Source organism: Oryctolagus cuniculus, chromosome 1 (assembly GCF_964237555.1).
Source record: "Oryctolagus cuniculus chromosome 1, mOryCun1.1, whole genome shotgun sequence".
Taxonomy (NCBI): Eukaryota; Metazoa; Chordata; class Mammalia; order Lagomorpha; family Leporidae; genus Oryctolagus; species Oryctolagus cuniculus.
In genome coordinates, this window is record NC_091432.1 from 100,001,544 (window position 1) to 100,027,536 (window position 25,993).

Genomic DNA, 25,993 nt, shown 5'->3' on the forward strand with positions numbered 1-25,993 from the left:
CTGTCATTGGAGTGAGAAATTATCCTTTCTCTATGATCAAGAATCTCATATTTTCTGCGAACATCCTTAAAACTATCAGCTACTTTGTTAGATTATAAGTTCAGTAAAATTTCAGGCACTTCAATATATAGACATTTTTTACATATATTATTAATTAAACTGCATTACTTATAAAAAATAAAACCTGGAGTATACAGTTTGTGAAGTGCTGTGTTAAGCCTCATTGAAGGAACTTAGGCTTAAAGAAGTAGCTTATCAGAGATCTGTGTCTTAAACTGGTGCTCTCACTCTGTTGTCTCTAGGTTTTCTGTCTTAGAGCATTCTTATATAAAATTAAAATATTGCCAGAATCCTTTTTCTGTTTTAAATATAGATCCATTCAATTTTAAATGTTTTTGATGTTTTTGCCTGTATTTATGGGGTTTTTAAGTTGAATTGTGACATTGGACTTAATTTACTTAGAGCTTCTTATTAAAAAAAAGTAATAATAGCTTTTTTTTTTTTTTTTAAGACTTATTCTCTGTGTACCTCAGGCTGTATCTGAAACCTTCACAGGACATTAATAGAGTTTTGGTGGCAAGAATAATTCATGCTGTGACCAAAGGATGCTGTTTGCAAACTGATGGATTAAATTCCAAATTTTTGGATTTTTTTTCCAAGGCTATTCAATATGCAAGGTAATCTAATCTTCGAATTTTAAACTGAAAACCCATTTGATCTTACTAAACTGTGTTTTAGGTTCAGTAACTAAAAACATTACCTTTAAAATTTTTTTTATTTATTTGAAAGAGACATGTCTCCTGTCTGCAGGCTCACTCCATGGAGAGTCATGGCTGGGCCAGAAGGAAGCCAGGAGCCTGGAACTCAATCCAGGTATCCTATGTGAGTGGCAGGAATCCAGTTACTTGAACCATTACCTTCTGCCTCCCAGGGTGTGCAATAGTGGGATCTGGAATTGGGAGCAGAACCAGGACTCAAACTCAGGCACTCTGATGTGGGATGTTGGTGTCTTAATGGCTAGGCCAAATGCCCACCAAATTTTTTTTTTTTTTTTTTTTTTTTTTTTTTTTTTTTTGGTAAGGCAGAGTTGCAGAGAGAAAATCTTTGTCTTCTGGTTCATTCCCCAAATGGTCACATTGGCTGGGGCCGAACCAAACTGAAGCCAGGAGGCAGAACTTGTACCTGGTCTCTTACATGGGTGGCAGGGGCCCAGGGACCTGGGTCATCATCTGCTAGCTTCCCAGGTATACCAACAGGGAACTGGATCAGAAGTGGAGCAGCTAGGGGGGCTGGCGCCGTGGCTCACTTAGTTAAGCCTGCGGTGCCAGCATTCCATATGGGTGCCAAGTTCTAGTCCTGGTTGCTCCTCTTCCAGTCCTGCTCTCTGCTGTGGCCCGGGAAAGCAGTGGAGGATGGCCCAAGTGCTTGGGCTCCTGCACCTACATGGGAGACGAGGAAGAAGCACCTGGCTTTTGGCTTCGGATCATCGCAGCGTCGGCCGTAGCAGCCATTTGGGGAGTGAACCAATGGAAGGAAGACCTTTCTCTCTGTCTCTCTCTTTCTGTCTATAACTCTGCCAAATAAAAAAAAAAAGTGGAGCAGCTGGGACTCGAACTGGCACCCATATGGGACACTGGCACCACAGGCAGTGGCTTAACCCTCTTTGCCACAGCACCAGCTCCTCACCCCAACTTTTTTTTTTTTTTTTTTTTAAGATTTTATTTATTTTATTTGAGAGTTAGAGTTGTAGACAGTGAGAGGGAGAGACAGAAAGGAAGGTCTTCCCTCCATTGGTTCACTCCCCAAATGGCTGCAATGGCCGGAGCTGCACCAGTCTGAAGCCAGGAGCCAGGAGCTTCTTCTGGGTCTCCCATGCGGGTGCAGGGACCCAAGGACTTGGGCCATCTTCTACTGCTTTCCCAGGCCGTAGCCGAGAGCTGGATCAGAATGGAGCAGCCAAGACTTGAACTGGCACCCATATAGGATGACAGTGCCACAGGTGGAGGATTAACCTACTGTGCCACTGTGCCGACCCCTCACCCCAGTTTTTAAATGGGAGATCTGTCTTGTTCTTAGAGTGTAATATCTTCTAAGAAGTTATGTTTTTTCTATTTTAAGAATATAATATTTTGAGGCTGGCATTGGGGCATAGTGGATAAAGCTGTTGCCTGGAATGCCAGCATCCTATTTGGGCACCAGTTCAATTCCAAGCTGCTCCACTTCTGATCCATCTCCCTGCTAATATGCCTGGGAAAGCAGTAGAGGATGGCCCAAGTATTTGGGCCCCTGTATGCATTTAGGAGACTAGGAGAAATGCTGGCTCCTGGCTTCGGACCTGCCCAGCTCTGACTGTTGTGGCCATTTGGGGAGTGAGGCAGTGGATGGAAGATCTCTCTCTCTCTCTCTCTCTCTGCTGTTCTCTTTCCGTAATTCTGCCTTTCAAATAAATCTTAAAATATATAGTGTATTAATAATAAATTAGGACTGTATCTTCTAAGTACAAATTAATGTTGTATATCTCGGTGACATTACATGATTTATAATATGAAACATATGGTAAATGTTACACATCAATTTTGTGTATTTTTAGACAGTAGACAAAGCTAATAGAAGAGGGCTCAGCACAGATTATAATTTAATTTTTTGTTTGTAGTGCTGCTGATATTTTTCTTTCTGAATAGTTTTTTTATTTGTGTGTATCTCATAAATACAACATTTGGAACACAGTAATTCCTCCCACGCCTCTTCCTCATCCCTATCCTGTTTAGTCGAAAAAGAAAAGGAAAGAAAAAGGTAAAAGAGTTGAAAAAAAAATCAAAGTGAAAAAACAGAAAACTGTTCCTCAACAGTCCAGACAAGGGCTGTTGAAAGTTACTGCTTCAGAAGTTTTGAGTCTATGCTATTTGAAAATTTTTCTTTCAACATTCAACTTTGTTATTTAATTTATGCAGGTTTTTTTGTCCTGTTACACTAAGTTGAGTTTGTATATTTTCCATCACAGACAAGAGAAGAGTTCTGCAGGTTTAAATCATATCTTAGCAGCCCTTATAATCTTTCTGAAGACTTTAGCCATCAATTGTCGAATTCGAGCTTGTGAATTAGGAGATGAAATTCTTCCTACTTTGCTTTATATTTGGGCTCAACATAGACTTAATGATTCTTTAAAAGAAGTAATTATTGAATTGTTTCAACTGCAAGTTTCTATCCATCACCCGAAAGGAGCCAAAACCGAAGACAGAGGTATAAAAGAAATTTTTACTGTTTTGAATTTGTTTCTTCATTAAGACTTAAGTATGAAATCACTTTCCTGTAGAAGTATATGACCTTCCTCTGGATAGCTCTCCTTTATATTAGTCACGAAAATGTTTTTCATGCAGTTTTTAGAATTTGAAGAAGTAATAACAAATTATATCATGCCTTTCCATTTGTTCAGTATACACATAGAAGAGATAATGGCTGTTTGCTCTAAGAGCTGGTGATGCATTAATAATTAGGTATAACAAGTATGGCGCAGACTGTTGGGTAAAAACATGTAGAGAAAACAGAATTCAATTTATCTGCATATTGCTTTAATTAGGAAATACATTGTACTGAAAACAGCTACTCAGGTTATTCAGTTACCAAGGAACATATACGTTCATTTGTGAAATGCAAAGTGGAAATTGCTGTTTTGGGCTTCATGGTTACTCCAGAGCTCTTGGCTGGGAGAATTGGGAATGAATCATTGGTCTCTGCTGATTCCTTTATGTTTGTCTTTCGTTAAGAGAATACTGCCTGGAAGGTATAATCTGTTCAGTGGACAGGAAAGTTATCAAGTAGAACTAGAGCTTTAATCAGTTCTCAAGCTCAGTCTGCAATTGCTTTGGACTTGAACTAGCTTTGGACCAATTTGAGGCTAGTTTAATGACCTTATTAAAGCAACATACGCCATTGATTAATAGCAGCTAAAATGGAGGAAACTGCTTTTTGTTAAAATTGTGGTGTATGTTTCGTGGGCTTTTCTAGTAAATGCATTTAGATACATAGGTAGTACATGAAACCAGTATAAGTCAAAGAATGGTGGTATTTTGTAGTTCTTTGTCTTTTTCCTAGTTTTTTGCCATCATGAAGATTAGGATTATTAGGAAATATTTGTTAAGGGTTTTAGTTAACTGCATATTTAGGATGAGTTGAAAATTGACAGGATGATGTAGCTACAGAAAAGCAAATATAATTTCAGGCTACATTAATAGATTTTCTGCTAAGTTTTTTGTGGGAACTAATAGCCGTATTGTAAGCCCTACTGGGAAGACTACAGTTGGAGTATTATCTTTTCAGATTTTATAGGTCACCATTCTAAGGGGGATATAAGTTGCCTGGAGTGTGTCTTGGTAAAGATGTCTGAGATGGTGAGAACTCTGTATAATGTGTCATTTGTCCACTTGTTATAGGAACTGCTAATATGTTTCTCCTAAACAAACAAACAAAACCTGGAGCATTTGATTCTCATATGAAACAGGGAACATAATAACTATACTCACTTCAGAAAAATGGTTGAGTTGAAGAAAGGTGGAGTTTTTGTTAGAATATGAAGTAAATTTATAACAAATACAATTATTTGGATGTGGAATAGACACTGTTATGAAGTATAGTTTGTCAAGGTTATAGTCAGAAGAGACTAATTAGTACTGAATAGTTGGCCCAGTTGTCTTTTAATGATGATGATGTACCTTAATAGCTGAACAAATTGAGAAAATTGACAGTGCAAATGGATATGTAGTATAAATTACTTTGTAACTTTTTGAATTTTAGGTGCTTTCAAATCAGCAAAATGGCAAAGTATCCTATATAACTTATATGATTTGATAGTGAATGAAATAAGTTATATAGGGAGTAGAGGAAAATATAGTTCAGGATCTCGAAACATTGCTGTCAAGGAAAATTTGATTGAATTGATGGCTGATATTTGTCACCAGGTAAGAAGATGTTGTCATATTATGAAATTTCATATTAATTTCTTTGTAATTGGCTTTTTAAAGTCTATATTCTTATAAAAAGTCTATGGAATGACTGTGTTCACATACCTATTCTTTTCAAAATACCCTAAATATTTGGAATTACCCTCTTAACTTAGAAGATAAAGCTTTCACAGCTATGCAGTTAATGAAAACTCATGGACTTTTTCATTCTTAGAAGATCATCTATGGGAAATATGATGACCCTAGCCCTAATGTTCCTTTTTAATTTGAGATAGAATGTAACTAACAAAATTTACTATTTTATTTTTTTTTTAATTTACTATTTTAAAGTGTATAATTCACTGACTTTTATTATTTTTACTATGTTGTGTGACGGTCACCACTATCTCATTCAAGGACACTCCTATCACTTTGAAAAGAAACTTTACGTATTTTAGAACTGAGTCCCAATTCCTTGCTTCTTCTGGCTCCTGCCAGCTAGCTTCTAGTCCACTTTCAGTCTCTATATATTTGCCTATTTTGGGCATTTCATTTAAGGGAATCCATACAATATTTGTTCTTTACTGTCTGGCTTCTTTCACTTAGCATAATGTTTTCAAGGTCATCCATGTTGTACCATGAATCAGTAAGTACTTCAGTCTTTTTTAACTGAATAATACTCATTTGTCTGGGTGGATATAATACCTTTTGCTCTTCATTAATTGATGGCCTAATGTTTCTCAAGTAAAGCATATTCCTTAGAAATTTGGTTAAATCCTAGGAAGTAATTTCAGTCTATCCAATTTTGTAATAAATTAAAGACAGTAGTTTTGAAAATACAGGTTTTTGCTACACTATTAGATTTCCTGGTGCTTTTAGTATCTTTCCAAGAAATAAGATTAATATTTTAGTTGATAATATCTGCTTTTCTTCTTAAAACTTATTTATATATACAACAGGAGCAGATTTCATATATAATATATATATATATAGAGAGAGGGTTTTTTTTTTGTTTTTTTTTTTTTTGTTTGTTTGTTTGTTTTTTTGACAGGCAGAGTTAGAGAGAGACAGAAAGTGTCAGGAGCTTGCCCTTCGGGAACTGGCCAGGTTACTGCGAAGGAAGAGACGAGGAGACTGAGGAAGGTCAAGCTAAACACACTTTATTGGTACTCTAGGCGACTAGGAGGAGAGATCTCTCAAGCCTACTCCTGTGGGCACTAGGCACTATGGACCAGGAGCTTCTCCCCGCGGGCACTAGGCACTAGGGACAGGGGAGAGAGGCTTAGCAACCTCTTTTACAATGTATATACATTTTCTAGAGGTTAGCACTGCCCACATTCCGACCCCCCAGGATCCCATAGTCATGGCAACAACAGTTTGTGGTTAGGCCATCTAGTTAGGCCGTCCATTTTCAAATCTTACCAGCTAGGGTGGTTACCTTTCTACTTTTCTTTCAAGCTGGCTATTGCGCAGTTACTTTGTTTCAAATGGCGCTACAATTACTTTCTCCATGAATGGTTCCCTAACAGAAAGGTCTTCCTTTTTCTGTTGGTTCACCCCTCAAGTGGCCGCTGCGGCCAGCGCGCTGCGGCTGGTGCACTGCTCCGCTCCAAAGCCAGGAGGCAGGTGCTTCCTCTTGGTGTCCCATGTGGGTGCAGGGCCCAAGGACCTGGGCCATCTTCCACTGCTCTCCTGGGCCACAGCAGAGAGCTGGACTGGAAGAGGAGCAACCGGGACAGAATCCAGCGCCCCAACCAGGACTAGAACCCAGTGTCCTGGTGCCGCAGGTGGAGAATTAGCCAAGTGAGCCGCGGCTCCCGCTATATATATAGTTTTAAGAACATAGTGAGGGAAACTGGGTATAGAAGAAACATACCCAATGTCCTTATGGTTTGTATCATGAAAGGATGTTGTATTGTATCAAATACTTTCTCTACCCCGTTGAGATAATCATATGGTTTTTATTCTCCAATTTGTTAATGTGATGTATCCCATTTATTGATTTCCATGCATTGAACTACCCTGCATCCCGGGGATAAATCCAACTTGGTACAAGTAGATGATCTTTTTGATTTCTTACTGGTTTTGATTAACTAGTATTTTGTTGAGGATTTTGGATCCATGTTCCTCAGTGATATGGATCTATAGTTCTCTCTCGTATCTTTTTCTAGTTTTGGAATTAAAGTGATGCCTCCTATAAGAGGTTTAGGAGGATTCCCTCCCTTCCAGTGGTTTAGAATAGTTTAAGAAGAACTGGAATTAGTTCTTAAGAAGTTTGGTAGTTTAGTTAAGCTGTTCGGTCTTGTGCTTTTCTTTGTTGCTAGAGTATTTTTTACTCATTCAATCTCTGTCATGGTCATTGGTCTATGAGGTTTTCTGTGTCTTTGTGCCTCAGTTTTGGTAAATTGTGTCTAGAAATCTATCTGATTCTTCTTTTCTTCATTTAAAATACATTTTTATCTGTTTTAAATGTTTTTTTATTTGAGAGGTAGAGTTAGAGAGGAAGAGACAGAGAGAAATCTTCGATCTGCTGGTTTACTCCCTGGATGGCCACAACCACCAGGGCTGGGCCAGGCAGGAGCCAGGAGTTTCCTCTAGTTCTCCCAGTAGGGTGCAGGGACCCAAGTACTTGGGCCCATCTTCCACCACTTTCCCAGGTGCATTAGCAGGGAGCTAGAGTGTAGCAACCAAGATTTGACCCAGCACCCATGGAATGCAGGTGTTGTAGGCAATGGCATTACCTGCTAAGCCATATTGCTAGCCCCAATTGTTTTTCTTTTAGGACTTGGAGCATGTCTCTCCATTATCTCCTAGCTTATAGGATTTCACATGAGAAATCTGCTATCAATCTAAATTGCAGTTCCTTTGAAGATAGTCTGGCTTTTCTCCCGCACCTTCTAGGAACTTTTGTTATATTTTTGAAAGTTTAGCTATAATGTGTCATGTTGAAGATCATTCATGATCATGTCTATGAAGGGTTCCGTGCACCTTCCTGTACTTGGACGTCCACATCTTTCTCCAAATTAGGAAATTTTTCTGCTCTAATTTCACTCAATAAGTTTTTTAGCCATTCTGTTTTTCATACCTTCAGGAACTCCTCTAAGACTTGTTTTTGATTGTTTGATGGTATCCTATAGATACTGAGCATTGTTTTTGGTTTTTCTAATCTGAGATAGTTCTAAAGATTTGTCTTTTAGTTTGGGTATTCTTTCTTCTGGCTCCTGAGTCTGTTCTTAAGGCTTTCCACTGTATTTGTTGACATACTGAATTCTTCATTTCTAACTTTTCAGTTTGATTTTTCTTTAATATCTATCTCCTCACAGAATTTCTCATCCATGTGATGTAAGGATTTCTTTAACTTAGGTGTTTGCATCTTTGTTCTTTTAAGTAAACTTGTGATAATTTTTTTTTTTAATTCCTTTTCAGGCATTTCATCTATCTACTTATGTTCACAGTCTAATATTGAAGTATTATTGTGTTCCTTTTGCGGAGTATATTGTCTACCTTGTTCATGTTTCTTGTATTTGTTTTTATGCATCTGGGGAAACAATTGTTGATAATTTTACTGAAGGCTTTGTTATTTGAAATATGCCTTTATGGCTTAGTGGAATGTCTGCTCCTTCTGTACATAACCAGAAGAAGTGTGTGCTGACTGGGGCCAAGAGCTTCGGCCAGAACTTGAGGGTGGGACAAGAGTCCAGAGTGATACCAGTGTTGGTCATAGTCATCAGCAGGGAGGAAGGTATGATTTATCGGGCTGGTGTCTTCACAACCCCAGCCCCTCTATGCCAAGGTGAGCCTGCTGCCAAGAATGAGGCCACTGTACCTGTACACTATACCCACTGAGGTACACAAACCACATAAAGGATCTCCATGCTCCATAGTGTGATCTTTAAGCCCTGTAAATGTCCCTCCTCAGTACTCAGGGAGCTTCACGCCTTTAGAGTTGGATCTAGTGCCTGGGTTGCCCTAGACCCAGGCACGCCTCATGCCCGTCTCAATTTTCTTTCCTGTTGTGCAGTCGCAAGATTCTCACATTTAAAGGATGCAGAGTCCCGGGGTTCAGGGGATCCTCTCCCTGCCTTGTGAGCTCTTCTGTCCAATGTGAGAGCTGCCCTATGCACAGTATCAGCCAACTGTTCGACAGTGGTCTGTCAGGTGAGGGGAGGGTAGCAACTTGGCCTCCTTTCAGGGAACTAAGTATGCATCCTGCCCCTGCCAACACTCTAGGACAGACTCAGAGACACTGGGGATCATGGATTTCTCTTTCAGACAAAATCCACCAGTGTTGTGTGAGCCATAGCAGCCTTGACTGGCCTTGTTCTGGGAAGGTGGTGCTTGCTTCATGCCATTCACTGGACACCTTGATGGGAGGAGTGGAGGAAACCAGTGTGCATTCTTGGGATTAGGTGGGCATCCTATCCCTTGCCAACTCTTCAGGCCAGACTCAGTTTCTGTGGGGTTCTCCTTCAGACAAGATCATCAGTGGCATGAACTACTACAAGTTTCTCACACTTTGCTTTGTTAAGGTGGTGTCCCCACTGACCATGGGAGTCTTGGGTGATGTCTGCTAGTTGCTGTGTTTTTGTACAGTTTTCACTGCTCCATGGAGTGTCTGTCCTTTCTGTGGACTTTCTACTGAAAACTTCTAACTGTCCCTTTGGAATGTGGTTCCTCCCCCGTTCTTCTGGTAGCTTCCCGTGGTCAAAATCAGTTCGTCTTTTCCATCTTCAGCTATCTGGGATCCACCAGTACTTGCTTTGTAAGGATGCCATTATTGTCATTCAAAATGTTTCTTACTGTACTTTATTTCTATGTGTTTCTATAATTTATTTCTGAATTTCCTATATCTTCATTTGAGAAGAAATTTTTTTCTGAGGAATTATTAGAAAGTGAAGCAACAAAAAAGTAAGTTTATGTTTATTTTACAGGTGTTTAATGAAGATACCAGATCTTTGGAAATTTCTCAGTCTTACACTACTACACAAAGAGAATCTAGTGAATACAGTACACCTTGCAAAAGGAAGAAAATAGAACTAGGCTGGGAAGTAATAAAGGATCATCTTCAGAAGTCACAGAATGATTTTGATCTTGTGCCTTGGTAAAAATGCTGTTCAGTGTCTTGTTATTCTCATTTATTTTTTTCTTAGAATACCTCCAGTAGAATCCTTTCATCTTATTGGCTAGAACTAAGTAATTTATCTAATCCTAAACCAGTTATTAATAAAAGAAAAATGTGATTGCCAGGCTTCATGGTTCCTACGCATATAGCCATAGCAAGGAAAAAGGGGTACTGAGTGTTCTTCTCATGGCACTAAGTTGTATATGTTTTGACATTAAGAGATTTTAGCATGCATAGCCCCTTGCAATAGAATTACATTAGGAAGAAATTAAAGGTAAACTTCAGAAATCCCAGAACCAGGGCCAGCATTTTGGCACAGGAGATGAGCTACCACTTGTGACTCTGGCATGCCATGTCAGCATTGATGAGAGTCCAAGCTGTTATACTTCCTGATCAGTTTCTTACTATAATGCTCCTGGGGAAGCAGCAGAAGATGGCCCAAGGAATGGGGCCCTTGCCACCCATTTGGTAGATTTGAATGCAGTTCCAGGTTCCTGGCTTCAGCCTAGCTCAGCTTTGGCCATTGCAGTCATTTGGGAAGTGAACCAACAGCAAGAAGGAAGATCTCTCTCTCTTTCTCTCTCTCTCATTTTTTTTCCTGTCACTCTGCCTTTTAAATAAACACATTTTAAAAAAATAAAACCACAGAGCAATTTGACCATATGTCATGATAAAAGATTACTTCCTTTAATTTCTGTTTTGTTTACTTATATCTAACATTCCTAAATATTTATGTGGATTCATTGTATAAATCTGTGGAATCACAAAATGATATATCTGTTAAGGATCTTTGGAATTTCTTCATTTCAGCCTGTTTGCTATACTAAAAAGAAAACTGAAACTCATAAGGGTTAACATCTTGGCTAAAGACAATTGAAAAAGTATGTATTGTAGTTAAACTTCTGATCAATAATCTTGATATTTGGGGCCAGCCATCTGGCATAACGGCTAAAACTGCTGCCTGTTCAACCAGCATCTAATATGGGTGCTGGTTCTAGACCCAGCTGCTCTAGTTCTGATGCAGCTTCCTGTTACTGTGCCTAGGAAAGCAGTGGAAGCTGACCCATACCCACATGGGAGACCCAGATGAAGCTCTTGGCTCCTGGCTTTGGATCAGCCCAGCTCGGGCTGTTGTAGCCATTTGGGGAGTGAACCAGCAGATGGAAGATCTTTCTCTGTTTCTCCCTCTCTCTCTTTCTTTCTCTCTAACTCTGCCGTTGAAATAAAAAAAAATTGATATTTACCATATTTTTTTTAAAGATTTTTATTTGAAAGAATTACATAGAGAATGAGAGGCAGAGAGTTCTTCCATCCACTGTTTAACTCTCCACTTGGCCTCAACGGCTGGAGCTGTGCTGATCCGAAGGCAGGAACCAGGAGCTTCTTCCCTGTCTCCCATGTGGGAGCAGGGGCCCAAGAACTTGGGCCATCCTCCACTGCTTTCCCAGGCCACAGCAGAGAGCTGGATCAGAAGTGGAGCAGCTGGGACTTGAACCGGCATCCATATGGGATGCCGGCACTGCGTGCAGCAGCTTTACCTGTTACGCCACAGCACTGACCCTAATATTTGCCATGTTAATGGAATGCTTAAATATAATTTAGTGGTGGGAGAAAACTATATTTATGTAGGTACCTATTGGTCAAGCTCATGTTATGATTGAGAGTACCTGTTTTAGATTTTAAAATTTGTCCATTAAATTAGCAGTTACTTATGGAACGCTTGTTGTGTGCCAGTTATTAGAGATATAGAGCTAAATAACATGAAGTTCTTATACTTAAGCTGTATACATTCTAGAGAATTCACAGCGGATATTTATTGAATAATTAATATCAAGAAAAAGCAGACTTTAAGAGAAATATAACTTACCCAACTAGCCAAAAAGTTGGTGGTCTTCCTGTCACTTTAGAATGTAGGACCTTATAAATTTAACAGCCAATTTATTATGAGAATAGTAATATGGAATATGATGCTGTTGCTTCTTTAATTAGTTTGTTCCAGGGGTAGCTTGTCTCTATTTTGTGTTAGCTTGTTAATAGGGTAGAATAACTTTCTAATTATCCTCTTTTTTTCCTTTTAGGCTACAAATTACAACCCAGTTAATATCAAAATACCCTGCAAGTTTACCTAATCATGATCTGTCTTCATTACTGATGATACTCTACCAGCTTCTTCCTCAACAGCGACGTGGGGAACGCACACCATATGTTTTACGATGTCTTACAGAAGTTGCATTGTGTCAAGGCAAGAAATCAGACTTAGAAAGCTCACAGAAGTCAGATTTATTGAAACTCTGGATTAAAATTTGGACCATGGCCTTCCGTGGTATAAGTTCTGAACAAGTCCAAGCCGAAAATTTTGGCCTGTTGGGAGCCATAATTCAAGGTAGTTTAGTTGAGGTCGACAGAGAATTCTGGAAGTTATTTACTGGGTCAGCCTGTAGACCTTCATGGTAAGTTGAATATGCATTGTATAGATATTATGGATATTATGTATATGATCATTTTCGTGGTTTGTTAATTCAGTTTCGTGGTTTGTTACGGATAACATCAAATTCTACTTTAATGGTTTTGCTGTTTAAGAAAAGTTATTAAGTACATAAATGTTAAATCTAGTTAAAATGTCAAGGGATTAGTGAAGACCGATTAAAAATAATTTCTTTAAAGAATTATAACAAGTTTAAATTTATCTGTAATTTGCAGTTTAATATTCATAAGCTTTTTTGTAATGCTACCAACTATTATAAGAGATATGTAAATACATTCAGACTTTTTTTTTTTTTTATAGTTTTTCTGTTCATTTAGTCAATACAATTTAACTTAGTATATGTGCCTGCAATGTGCCTGGCACCTTCCTGAGTACTGAAGACATAGTGATAATTGATTAGAGAAGGTGTCTTACTCTCAAAGAAGCTTACCTTTAAAAAATATATATATTTATAGATATATGTGTATGTGTGTATACATATGTATACACGCATATATTTATTTATACTTACTTCAAAGGCAGACAAAGATCTTGCAGCTGTTGGTTCATTTAGCTGTTGGTTCATTTCCCAAATGCTCACAATAGCAGGGCTCTCCCAGACTGAAGCCAAGATCCAGGAACTCCATCTGGGTCTCCCAGGTGGGTGACAGGGGCCCTACTACTTGAACCTGTTACTTCCCAGGGTGCACATTAACAGGAAGCTGAAATCAGAAGCGGAGCTGGAACTTGCATGTAGGCACTCTGATAGGAGATGAGGTCTGCCAAGTGGCATCTTAACTGCTGTACCAAATATATGACCCCAAAGGCTTATTTTTAACAATTGTCCTTTGTTTTTGTTACAGTTCTACTGTATACTGTTTGGCTTTGGCAATGTCTAGCTGCATTGTTCCAGAAACAGTAAAAACAGGAATAGAGTTAAATATATGTGAAGTAAACAGAAGTTTTTCTTTAAAGGAATTGATAATGAAATGGCTCTTATTTTATCAATTAGAAGATGACTTAGAAGACAGTATAGAATTGCCCCCTATTCTTCACAGGTAATATCATTTCATTAATATTAGTATTCTGCTAGTTGTTTTGTTTTGGTTATTCTTCGTTTTTAGAGATTTGTTTATTTAAAAGACTTAGAGAGGGGAGAGATTCCATTCACTGGTTCAATCCCCAGACAGATGCAACAGCTAGGGTTGGGACAGGCCAAAAACAAGAACACCAGGAGCTTCATCTGGTCTTCCACCTTGTGGCTGGAGCGCAAATGCTAGAGCTGTCCTATGCTTTTCCCAGGCCATTAGCAGGGAGCTGTATTGGAAGTGGAGCAGCTGGGACATAGAACAGGCACCCAGCATTGCAAGTGGCAGCTTTACCTGCTACCGCCACACTCCTGCCCTCTGTTGCTTTATATAAATTTGTTATTAGATGGGACGGCTGTGTTTTGTAGTGATAATGCAGGGTTTTCCAGAGCTAGCCCTAATAATAAATATTCTCTTTGCTTATATAGTACTCTATGTCTTTGTGCTTGGATCATTTCTGAAATAAATTGTCTTACTGTGAAAATATGGGAATGTACATGAGGAATATGCATATAATTTTTGAGCATTTGTATGTCCCTTTGTAATCCTGTGTAAATAGATCTATATATGTGACTCAAGTGGATCCTGGATCCTTATTCATGAGAGTGTCATATGGGTGAAAAGTATTGAACTAAGGAGGTAAGGAAACAAGAGAAAAACAAAATAGCACTTGGATAGAGGAGCAGAGCAACTTATCCATTTGACCTTTCCACAGATGGTAATTGGAAGTGAGTGATGAGAGTATACCTCTGAATGCTGATAGTTTTGCTTTGATTTCACAATCGTATCTAGAAATGCAGACTTGATTCTGCTTACAAGAAGTGTTGGAAATGAGGGTAACATGATGTGTATCCTTTTATATTCTCCATTCATATATTAAGGAATTTAGTACAGATGAAAACAATTTTAATTTAAAATCCAGGTTTAGAGGTCAAGATTTATAACCAGGCATAAATGTTAATGTTTAGAGAATATTTTAAATGGCTTTTTGTCCCTTATGTGAACTTTTTTCTTAGTTTTTTTTTTTTTTTTTATAGTAATTTTCCTCATTGCATACTGGAGAAAATTCTGGTGAGTCTCACTATGAAAAACTCTAAAGCTGCAATGAAGTTTTTCCAAAGTGGGCAAGAATGGTATGTTGTCAAATATAGTCTTATTTTATTTTAATTCATATCTTTTTTTTTAAGATTTATTTATTTATTTACTTGAACGTTACAGTTACACAGAGAGAGAAGGAGAGGCAGAGAGAGAGAGAGGTCTTCCATCTGCTGGTTCACTACCCAGTTGGCCGCAACGGCCGGAGGTGCACTGATCCGAAGCCAGGAGCCAGGAGCTTCTTCCTGGTCTCCTCCGTGGGTCCAGGGGCCCAAGGACTTGGACCATCTTTACTGCTCTCCCAGGCCATAGCAGAGAGCTGGTTCGGAAGTGGAGCAGCTGGGATTTGAACCAGCACCCATATAGGATGTCAGCACTGCAGTTGGCAGTTTGACCCGCTATGCCACAGCGCTGGCCCCTTTAATACATATCTTTAATTACAAAGATAATAATTTTACTAGAGTACTAGTTGTATCTTAATTATTAGCTAAATTAGTAACAAAATCACAAGTGTCCTTGGAGAAAAGATTGTTTTAAATCAGTGATTGTAATATGTGTTCTATAATTTTAGATCAAGGTTACTGGATCTTAATCTAAATAATGTGATATATATAATAGTATAACAAGTGACAATGGAAAAATTGAGTAGTTAAGGTAAGTTAAAAAACAAAAATTCTGTGAAATCAATTCTTAAAGATGTTACACATGTCTTAAAAATCAGGTAGAATTTGATTATTGTTCGTTTTAAAAGGTAATGATAATTGGGTGGGCATTTGGCCTGGTAGTTAAAATTCTAGTTAATATACTTGCATCCTAGTGGGGGCAGGTGCTGTGGCCGTAATAGGCTAAGCCTGAGCCTGAGCTGCCAGCATCCCATGTGGGCAGCAGTTTGTATCCTGGCTACTCCTCTTCTGATCCAGCTTTCTGTGTATGGCCTGGGAAAGCAGTGGAAGTTGACCCAAGTGCTTTGGCGCCTGCACCTGTGTGGGAAACCCAGAAGAAGCTCCTGCCTCTTGACTTCAGTTGGGCTCAGCTCCAGGCATTGTGGCCATTTAGGGAATGAACCAGCAGATGGAAGAACTTTGTCCCTCTCTGTCTATAATTCTACCTCTCAAATAAATATGCCTGCATCCTGTAACTAAGTACCTGAGTTCCATGCCTGGTTCTGGCCCCTGACTCCAGCTTCCTGCTAATGCAGATCCTGGTAGGTAGTGGAGATGGGTCAAGTAATTGGGTTTATGTAGGAGACTGGATTGAGTTCTCACCTCACAGCTTCTACCGGGTAGCTTGTTTCCTGCTGTTGTGGCCATTTGGGAAATTAGCTATCTGATAGGAGTTCTGTCACATGCTCTCTTTCTTTCTCTTTTCTCTCTTTTTTTTTTTTTTTCAATAATAGTAATAATTGAAACCAAAAATCTAAAAAGCTAGGTTTTACTTGATTGACTTAAGAGAATAATATGTATCCCTAATTTGTGACTGAAAATAATCACTGGCATGCAGATTTCCTCAAGAAGATGTAAGATGAAAAAAATCCTAGCATTTGGAGAAATCAAAGGTGAAAAAAGATATATTTCTAGGCAGTATTGTCAGTGTTTATATATGGTGTTACTTACCTTTTAGTATTTTCTGAATTTGCCTTTGAAATTTTCACTTGTATTTCTCTTTTTTTCTTTGTTCTTTTTAAAGGTTATTTATTTGAAAGGCAGAGTAAGAGAGGTAGAGACAAAGAGATATCTTCCATTCACACATTCACTCTAAATCACTGCAACAACCAGGTGTAAGCCAGGAGCCAGGAACTCTATTCTGTTCTCCAACATGGGTTTTAGGGCTCCAAGTACTTGGGCCATCCTCCTATGGCTTCCTAGGCATTTTAGCAGGAAGCTGGATCAGAAGCAAATTTCTAGGACTTGAACACACACACAAATAGGAGATGCCAGCTTTGCAAGAGGTGCCTTAACCTATGGTGTTACAGCATCAGCCCTACTTGTATTTATTTTGTTCATCTTGTGGTAAAATTTCCTACTGTGTAATGTAATTTGATCCAAGTAGGTATCAAAGCCCAAGGAAGAGAATTATTTAAATGAGGAATAATCCATTGTATAAGCAGTACCTGAATAATGTAGATACTGTGTTAATGTTTTCCTTTGTAATATTTTGCTAGTTTATGGAACTTAAATATTAGATTATAAATTAAAGATCATACTTTCTTAAAGTGAACACCAAAAAGTTAAAGAAGAGCCTTCATTCTCTGAAATAGAAGAACTATTTCTTCAGACAACTTTTGACAAGATGGATTTTTTAACTGTTGTAAAAGAATGTGCAACAGAAAAGCTTCAATCCAGTATTGGATTTTCTGTTCACCAGAATCTCAAGGAATCACTGAACCGCTATCTTCTGGGATTATCAGAACAACTTCTAAATAATTATTCATCTGAGGTGAGATTTTTTTTAGAAAAAAGAACTGAAACTTAAGTTTATTCTAACTTTAGCAGGCTGTTGGAAAAGAGACATGGTGGTGGGAAAGGGCTTTTCCTTTCTTCTTTTTTTTTAATCACTTTATTCGTTTGAAACAGAGACAAGACTTACAGAGAGATCTCCCACCCCTAAATGTTTGTAACAACCAGGCTGAAGCCAGGAGTCCTGGACTCCGTGCAAATCTTCCATGTGGGTGGCAGGAACCCAAGTACTTCTTCACTGATCACCTACTGTGTCCCAAGTTGCACATTAGCAGGAAGCTGAAGTTGGAGATAGAGTTTGGAATAGATCTCAGGGACCCCTGTACAAGTAATGTCTTAACTCCTACACCAAACACCTTCCCTAAATAATTGGTTTTAAAATCAAAATGGCAATACATTGCAATGATTAGGGAAAACTTAGCTTGAAAAAAAGGTAACTAAAGAATAATAATTTGAATACTTGTTTTCTGCCAGGAATTGTGGTAGACATGAATAAGATTGTTTGGGTATGTTAGTTAGAGTAGTCACAGTTTGACTTTTAATATGAAACAAACTTCTCAATACAAAGGTAGGAGATATTAACCAAAAAAGTACAAAATTTAAACAGATCTGATATGTTTTGGTGGCATTTTAAGAGGAATGGGTGATAATATATTTCTCATTATGTTTTTCTTTGTCCTGATATAAAACCACAAATTTGCTTCATGTGTATTGTCCTCTTGACTAAACTCGTATTTCCTCATGAACTATTGTTCTGCCCATTTCTTTGTATTCAAATCATCTACTTTTAAAAATGTATTTATTTTTTAAAGAATGCTGGATGATGTGGGAATTGTAGTGCAGTTTTTTTTTTTTTTTTTAAGATTTATTAATTTAGTTGCAAGGCAGAGTCACAGAGAGGCAGATGCAGAGAGAGAGAAATCTTACGTCCACTGGTTCACTCCCCAGATGACTGCAATGACCAGAGCTGTGCCAATATGAAGCCAGGAGCTTCTTCCAGGTCTCCTACACGGGTGCAGGGGCCCAAGGACTTGGGCCATGGCAGAGTGCTGGATCAGAAGTGGAGCAGCCGGGACTCAAACCAGCGCCCATGTGGTGCTGTAGGCGGCAGCTTTACGCGCTATAACACAGCACCAGCCCCCATCCACATATTAAGGTTGTTGCTGAGCCTTTCTTAGACATTGTCAATTTTAATAGATTTTTATCTTTAAATTTTCAGAATACTTTTAATATTTTGAATTTTTAATGGCCCATAGGATCTTCATTATACCGTGATATTTATGTATGTTATCTCTCTCTCTCTCTATATATATATATATATACACACACACACACACACACTTTATTTTAAAGATTTATTTATTTATTTGAAAGTCAGAGTTACACAGAGAGAGGATAGGCAGAGAGAGAGAGAGAGAGAGAGAGAGAGGTCTTCCATCCGATGGTTCACTCCCCAGTTGCCCACAACGGCTGGAGTTGCACCGATCCAGAGCCGGGAGCCAGGAGCTTCTTCCTGGTCTCCCCCGTGGGTGCAGGGGCCCAAGGACTTGGGCTATCTTTACTGCTCTCCCAGGCCATAGCAGAGAGCTGGATTGGAAGTGGAGCAGCTGAGTCTCTAACTGGCACCCATGTGGGATGCTGGCGCTTCAGGCCAGGTCATTAACCTCCTGTGCCACAGTGCTGGCCCCCTATATATATATGCATACACACACACACACACACACACTTTTTAAAAGAGATTTATTTATTTGAAAGAGTTACAGAGAGGCAGAGAGAGAGGTCTTCAACCTGTAGTTCACTCGCTAACTGTCCTTAATGGCCAGAGCTGAGCCATTCTGAAGCCAGGAGCCAACAGCTTCTTCCAGGTCTCCCTCACGGGTGCAGGGACCCAAGGACTTGGGCCATTGTCTGCTTTTCCAGGCCATAGCAGAAAGCTGGATTAGAAGTGAGCAGCCAGGACATGAACTGGCACCTGTATGGGATGCCGGCACTGCAGGCGGCTGCTTTATCTACCAAGCCACAGCACTAGCTCCCATACATATTTTTTTTTTTTATTCTTTGTTTTCCACAATGCCTTTTTACATAGATAAGTGATAAAATACTTGAATAAAATAGCCCAGAAGCTATAGAAGGGAGTTAGTTCAATATCCAAGGTAAATGACCCAAAAGACCCTAGAGGGGCCAGTGTGTGTCTGTTTTATCTCTTACTTTCCTTTGATTACTGACATCCTTCTGCATCAAATTGTATCTAATTCCATTGTAAAGTAATTTATTGTTTTCTACCTTTTCCACTAAAGTACTGTTTTGTGCAATATAGGAATAGAAAAATCTGAAAATCTTGTTTTACTATGTAATCTTTGCAACCTTACATATTCTGTAAATTGTCTAAATAGTATCTATTAGAAAAATATTTTGTGCTAGTCTCTGGAGTCCAAAAAACTGTATAAATCAAGGTACTTTTCCTTCAGAAGCTCAAAATGCCATTTTACGGGTGGGTGTTGTGGTGCAGCAGGTTAAGCTACTACTTGAGGTATTCACATTCCATATCAAGATACTTAGGATTGAGTCCCATGTCTGCTTCTCATCCAGCTTCCTGATAATGCACCTGGGAGTTAGCACATGATGGCTAATGTATTGTCACCCACTTGGGAAACCTGAAAGGATTTCCAGGCTCACAGCTGTGGCTTGGTCCAGCCCTGGCTGTTTGTGGGCATTTTTGGAGAGAGTGAACTAGTGGATATAAGATTTCTGTCTCTTTTCTATATTGTCACTGTGCCTTTCAAATGAATAAACAAATAGTCTTTTAAAAATGTTATTTTAATGTCTTTTTTTTTTTTTAAAGATTTTATTTATTTCTTTGAAAGCTACAGTTGCAGAGAGAAGGAGAGACAGAGAGAAAAGTCTTCCATCTACCAGTTCATTCCCAGATGGCCACAGTGGCCAGAGCTGGGCTGAACTGAAGCCAGGAGCCAGGAGCTTCTTCTGGTGTGCTCGCTGGTACAGGAGCCCAAGGACTTGGGCTATCTTCCACTGCTTTCCCAGGCTATAAGCAGAGAGCTGGAATAGAAGAGGAGCAGCCAGAACACGAACTGGTGCCCACATGGGATGCTAGTGCTTCAGGTGGAAGCTTTGCATACTACGTCACAGTGCCAGCTCCTTTGAAGTCTCTTTATATGCATCTAATTTCTAGTTATATCTCAAGACTGAGAAACATTTATTTGCCCGTAAGGATTTTTTCTTTTTAAAGATTTGTTTATTTTATTTGAATGGCAATGTTACCCAGAGAGGGACAGCCAGAGATCTTCCACCCGCTAGTTCACCCCCGCAAATGGCCACAACACCCACTGCTGGGCCAGGCAGAAGCCATGAATTCTGTCTGGTTCTCCAATACAGGTGGCAGTGGCCAAAATGCTCAGGCTATCATCCACTGACTTCCTTGGTGTGTTCCTGTGGAGCTGCATTGGAAGTAGAGCAGCTAACACTCGAACTGGCATCCATGTATGTGGAATGCTGGCACTGTAGGCCATGGCTTAACCCACTGCGCCACAATGCCAGCTGGTCAGGATATTTATCTTCTCTTTTACCACTACCTCAAATACTTAAGAACCTGTGTGTATTGTGCACCGTTCCTTTAAAGATCTGTGTGTAAGGGCTGGTGCTGTGGCGTAGTGGGTAAAACTCCCGACTGCAGTGCCGGCATCTCATATGAGTGCAGGTTCGAGTTCCAGCTGCCCCACTTCTGATCCAATCCCAACTGCTCCTCCTCTGATCCAGCTCTCTGCTATAGCCTGAGAAAACAGTAGAAGATAGCCCAGGTCCCTGGGCCCCTGCACCTGCGTTGGAGACCTGGAAGAAGCTCTGGCTTCTTCTGGGAAGTGAACCAGCAATGGAAAACCTCTCTCTCCTACCCTTCCCCTGCGTCTGCTTCTCTGTATTTCTGCTTTTCAAATAAATAAATGTTAAACAAAAAGAAGATCTGTGTGTAGAGAACATTTTAAAGGTTGTGTCCTACTTGGTCAGTAGGAGAAACTTAAGCCATTTTTATTGAGAATCTTTGTTATTAGAACACTATAGTAACCTACTTGGTGTTTTCTCAAGATGTTCATAATATGCCATCTTTAATTCACTTAACTGACCTTTTGCTTCTTAATATGTATATAAAATTTGGTCTTAATAAAAGGTAATTTTACAGTACCCCAAACTACTAATAAAATAATATTTTCCTATTTGTGGTTTCAGATTACAAATTTAGAAACACTCGTCCGGTGTTCAAGTCTTTTGGTGGGTGTTCTCGGCTGCTATTCTTCTATGGGTATAATAGCTGAAGAGGAAGCATGTAAATCAGAATTGTTCCAGAAAGCCAAGGTAGGAGAATTTTTGTTGATTTCTGAAAAACTAGTTAAATTTGTTTGGAAAGCAAAATGTTACTTAAGTTGAACATTCCTAATCTGAGATCTGACATGTTCCCTGATCTGAAACTTGGAGTCTGACATGATTCTACAAGTAGAAATTTCATATCTGACCTCATTTGATGAGTTATAGTTAAAATGGAGATGCATAACACATTGTTGCATAGGATCACCTTCAGGCTGAGGGTATAAGGTGTGTATGAAATAATTTCATGTTTAGTCTTCAATTATATGCAAATATTCTAAAATTTGAAAGAAATCTGAAGTACTTCTAATCATTTTGGATAAGGGATACTCAGCCCATATAGTTAACCCTTTCTTTTATTTATGCTGCCTGAGAAGAAATCATACTGTATGTCCTTCTCTCTCAGTACTTTTTTTTTTTTTAATATTTATTTATTTATTTGAAAGAATTACAAAGGGAGAGCAAGAGATCTCTGTCTGCTGGTTTACCCCTTAATATCTGGGACTCGAACCTGTGCTCATATGAGATACTGGTGTTGCAGGCAACTGGTTTACCCGCTGTACTATGATGTAGGCCCCTTGGCATTTCTGATAATGGAATGACTTGCAGAAAATAAAGTATAAGATTTGTAATTTTTTTAATGTTCATGCTTTTTTATTTTACTTTATGACCATGTCCGATTTGTAAATGCAATTGTCTATGGAAGCAATACTAAACTATAATTTTAATTAGAATTTTAATTTTCCCTCCTTCTGTTCTTAATAGTCTTTAATGCAGTGTGCAGGAGAAAGCATAACTCTGTTCAAAAATAAGACATATGAGGAATCTAGAATTGGTTCCCTGAGAAATATGATGCATATATGTACAAGTTGCTTATGTAACTGTACCAAGGTAAGATACTCTGCTTACTTGGAATGTAGCTCATTTAGGGGAATAATTACTGATTTTTTTTTTTTTTTGGCTTCGTTCTTAAGTTCATAAACTGACTTAAAGATAAATTGAACTGTAAAGATAATATACAGAGGAATAAAGGAATAGTAGTCTGAGTTTCTTGTGGAACTAATTTCATCATTGAAATTTTCTGAGATTTTCTACCCACTTTCATATGGCATTAACATAGATGATTCTTTTATTGCTGACGTATTTTCATTTGTTTAATGAAAATTTGTTAACTATAAACTATGTGATATGCATATTCCTATACCAGGACTAATGTGTATCACAAAGATAATTCTAGCACATAAGTTACTTGATTTTGCCCACATCATTTTAGATAGTGTTTAGTAGAAAGACTACTATTCCTGGTGATCTTTGTTTTGACTTGGAGCAGGTCTATGGCTTTAGTTCAGCCCTGCAGAATGTAAATAATAATTGGAAAGATCTCTAAAAGTTAATAATAACTGGAAATATCTTGAAAAGTACTTGACCATATATCAATATTATCAGCATATATTTCTGGTTTTGCATTTTGATTTCTGCCATTTGCTTTAAGTGAGAAAAGATAGAAATGGAAGAAAAAAACTGTAATCTGCAGTTACTGCTTATGTTTTGTATAATTAGCTGATATTTTAAATTTTTTAAGCACATTCATATTCAAAGTCGTATTATAGTTATTATTTCTATAAGAAAAGAAATTACTGCTTCTGAAATAATTTAAGGTTTGGCCTTAATAGTAAATTTTTATGTACATTTTATTTGAAGTAGAACAAATACTATCTGCCAAGAGTAATTTTAAAATTTCTTTATTGCTTGATTCATTGTCTTAATTATAGCAGAATCCAAATAAGATTACATCTGGCTTTTTCCTACGATTGTTAACATCAAAGCTAATGAATGACATTGCAGATATTTGTAAAAGTCTAGTAAGTATGGTTCCTGTTTTAATTTTATGATTCTAAAATGTGTATTTTTTTCTTGTTGAAATGTCTTAAAAAGGTTCGATCTCAAAATGTATATCATCTTATTTTTGTATAAATGACAATATTAAATAAAAACATTGGGTTTGAAGAAAATGTATTTGATAGGTCCTTAATGTTGGTACCTAATGCAGTACCTGGCTTTTTGATTCTCAATAAATAATAGATTCTAAAACTGGAAACTAATCATCTGGGCTCATACCTCTTTCTGTGTAACACTGCCAAAATTCAGAATAATTATTTTTCTTAAAAAAAATGAAAAACATTACCAGACAAGCAACATATTCTTTTTTTTTTTTGACAGGCAGAGTGGACAATGAGAGTGAGAGAGAGACAGAGAGAAAGGTCTTCCTTTTGCCGTTGGTTCACCCTCCAATGGCCGCTGCGGCCGGCGCGCTGTAGCTGGCGCACCGCGCTGATCCGAACCTGGGAGCCAGGTGCTTCTCCGGGTCTCCCATGCGGGTGCGGGGTCTAAGCACTTGGGCCATCCTCCACTGCACTCCCGGGCCACAGCAGAGAGCTGGACGGGAAGAGGGGCAATTGGGACAGAATCTGGTGCCCCAACCAGGACTAGAACCCGGTGTGCTGGAGCCGCAAGGCGGAGGATTAGCCTCCGCAAGGCGGAGGATTAGCGCCGGCCTGCAACATATTCTTACTGTGGTATTGATTTTTTATTTATCCCATGAAAATCAGCTTAATGCTACATACATTCTGTTGTATAAATAAATAAATAAAACTTACAAAAGGAAATAAAGCCATATAATAGGTTTTGGGGAACAGGATCTCACAGATGAGAGATGGAACTCTGATCTGCAAGTGCCTGCAAATTAGTAGCAAAAACCCAGTCATATTTATTATATGTGCCTAGTGCCTGGAACATAGAATAAACATTTATTCTGAGTGAGATAATACTCTATAAATTGGTTATTTTTATTTTAATGCAAGTATTGATGGTTTTCTCTATAACTGTACTTATTTTATAAGCTACATACTTCTATGCCTTTTTGTCAACTTTTATTTAATAAATATAAATTTCCAAAGTACAACTTTTGGATTATAGCGGCTTTTCCCCCCATAACCTCCCTCCCACCTGCAGCCATCCCATCTCCCATTCCCTCTCCCATCCCATTCTTCATCAAGATTCATTTTCAATTATCTTAATATACAGAAGATCAACTTAGTATATATTAAGATTTCAACAGTATGCGCCCACACAGAAACACAAAGTATAAAGTACTGTTTGAGTAGTAGTTTTACCGTTAATTTGCATGGTACAACACATTAAGGACAGAGATCTTACATGGGGAGCAAGTGTACAGTGACTCCTGTTGATTTAACAATTGACACTTTTATTTATGACATCCATGGTTAAGTTTATTCCAAGATATTTGATTGTTTTTGTAGCTATTGTGAATGGGATTGATCTTAGAAGTTCTTTAAAGGCTGTTGATTTTTGTGCATTGATTTTATATCCTGCTACTTTGCCAAACTTTTCTATGAGTTCCAGTAGTCTCTTAGTAGAGTTCTTTGGATCCCCTACATAAAGAATCATATCATCTGCAAAGAGGGATAGTTTGAGTTCTTCCTTCCCATTTTGTATCCCTTTAATTTCTTTTTCTTGCCTAATGGCTCCATCTAAAACTTCCAGTGCTATATTGAATAGCAGTGGTAAGAGTGGGCATCCCTGTATGGTACCAGATCTCAGTGGAAATGCTTCCAACGTTACCCCATTCAATAAGATGCTGGCCATGGGTATTTCATAAAATGCCTCGATTGTGTTGAGGAATGTTCCTTCTATACCCAGTTTGCTTAGAGTTTTCATCATGAAGGGGTGTTTTACTTTATCATATGCTGTCTCGGCACTTCTGTGCCTTTTTTAGCAATGTATGGTGTCCTACCTTTTATGAATTTTATATGTATATATATTTATATATTTAAATATATATTTAATATTTAAATATATAATTTTAAATATATATTTAATATAAATTAAATATATATATAATAAATTAAATATATATTTAAACATATACTTTTAAATATAAATATATATATAATTTTTAAATATATATATTTAATTTTAATCTCTTTAAAATATTGCTTTTTGTTGCAAAGAGTTCTAAAGTAAAGGTTCTTGAACTCTTTATTTTGTGTACTTGTATTCGTGCAAATGAATGATACAGAATAAATTCTAGCAGTAAATTTGCTTGTTGAGAATATGAATCTTATTTTTAATGGATAGTGTCATTATCCCTCAAAATAGTTAAACTAGTTTTTCCACACATCCTTATTAACTTGGGATATACACATACACACACACACATACACATATGTGTATATATATTTAAGGTTTATTTATTTGAGAGGCAGAGTTACAGCTAAAGAGAGGGAGAGGCAGAGAGATACCTTCCATCCGCTGGCTTACTCCCAAATTGCTACAGTGGCTGGAGGTGTGCCAGGCTGAAACCAGGAGCCTGGAGCTTCCTCCAGGTCTACCACCTGTGTGCAGGGGCCCAAGCACTTGGGCCTTCCTCTGCTGCT

At 38.2% G+C, this 25,993-nt stretch overlaps 1 protein-coding gene across 6 annotated transcripts in view; it reads left to right on the forward strand.

Annotated features, from left to right (window-relative positions):
- Nucleotides 1-25,993, forward strand: part of ATM (ATM serine/threonine kinase) — a 154,485-nt gene that overhangs the window by 24,469 nt on the left and 104,023 nt on the right. For 4 of the 6 annotated variants that reach the window (XM_051819893.2, XM_008261832.4, XM_070077809.1 and 1 more), the window contains 11 exons: nucleotides 512-677; nucleotides 3,002-3,240; nucleotides 4,792-4,955; nucleotides 9,869-10,038; nucleotides 12,138-12,509; nucleotides 13,387-13,581; nucleotides 14,649-14,744; nucleotides 16,920-17,142; nucleotides 21,402-21,527; nucleotides 22,302-22,427; nucleotides 23,309-23,398. In XM_051819893.2, the coding sequence (XP_051675853.1) occupies nucleotides 512-677; nucleotides 3,002-3,240; nucleotides 4,792-4,955; nucleotides 9,869-10,038; nucleotides 12,138-12,509; nucleotides 13,387-13,581; nucleotides 14,649-14,744; nucleotides 16,920-17,142; nucleotides 21,402-21,527; nucleotides 22,302-22,427; nucleotides 23,309-23,398 (1,967 nt within the window). The remainder of the gene's footprint in view (nucleotides 1-511; nucleotides 678-3,001; nucleotides 3,241-4,791; nucleotides 4,956-9,868; nucleotides 10,039-12,137; nucleotides 12,510-13,386; nucleotides 13,582-14,648; nucleotides 14,745-16,919; nucleotides 17,143-21,401; nucleotides 21,528-22,301; nucleotides 22,428-23,308; nucleotides 23,399-25,993) is intronic. The other 2 variants (XM_051819896.2, XM_051819897.2) reach the window with 2 other exon arrangements.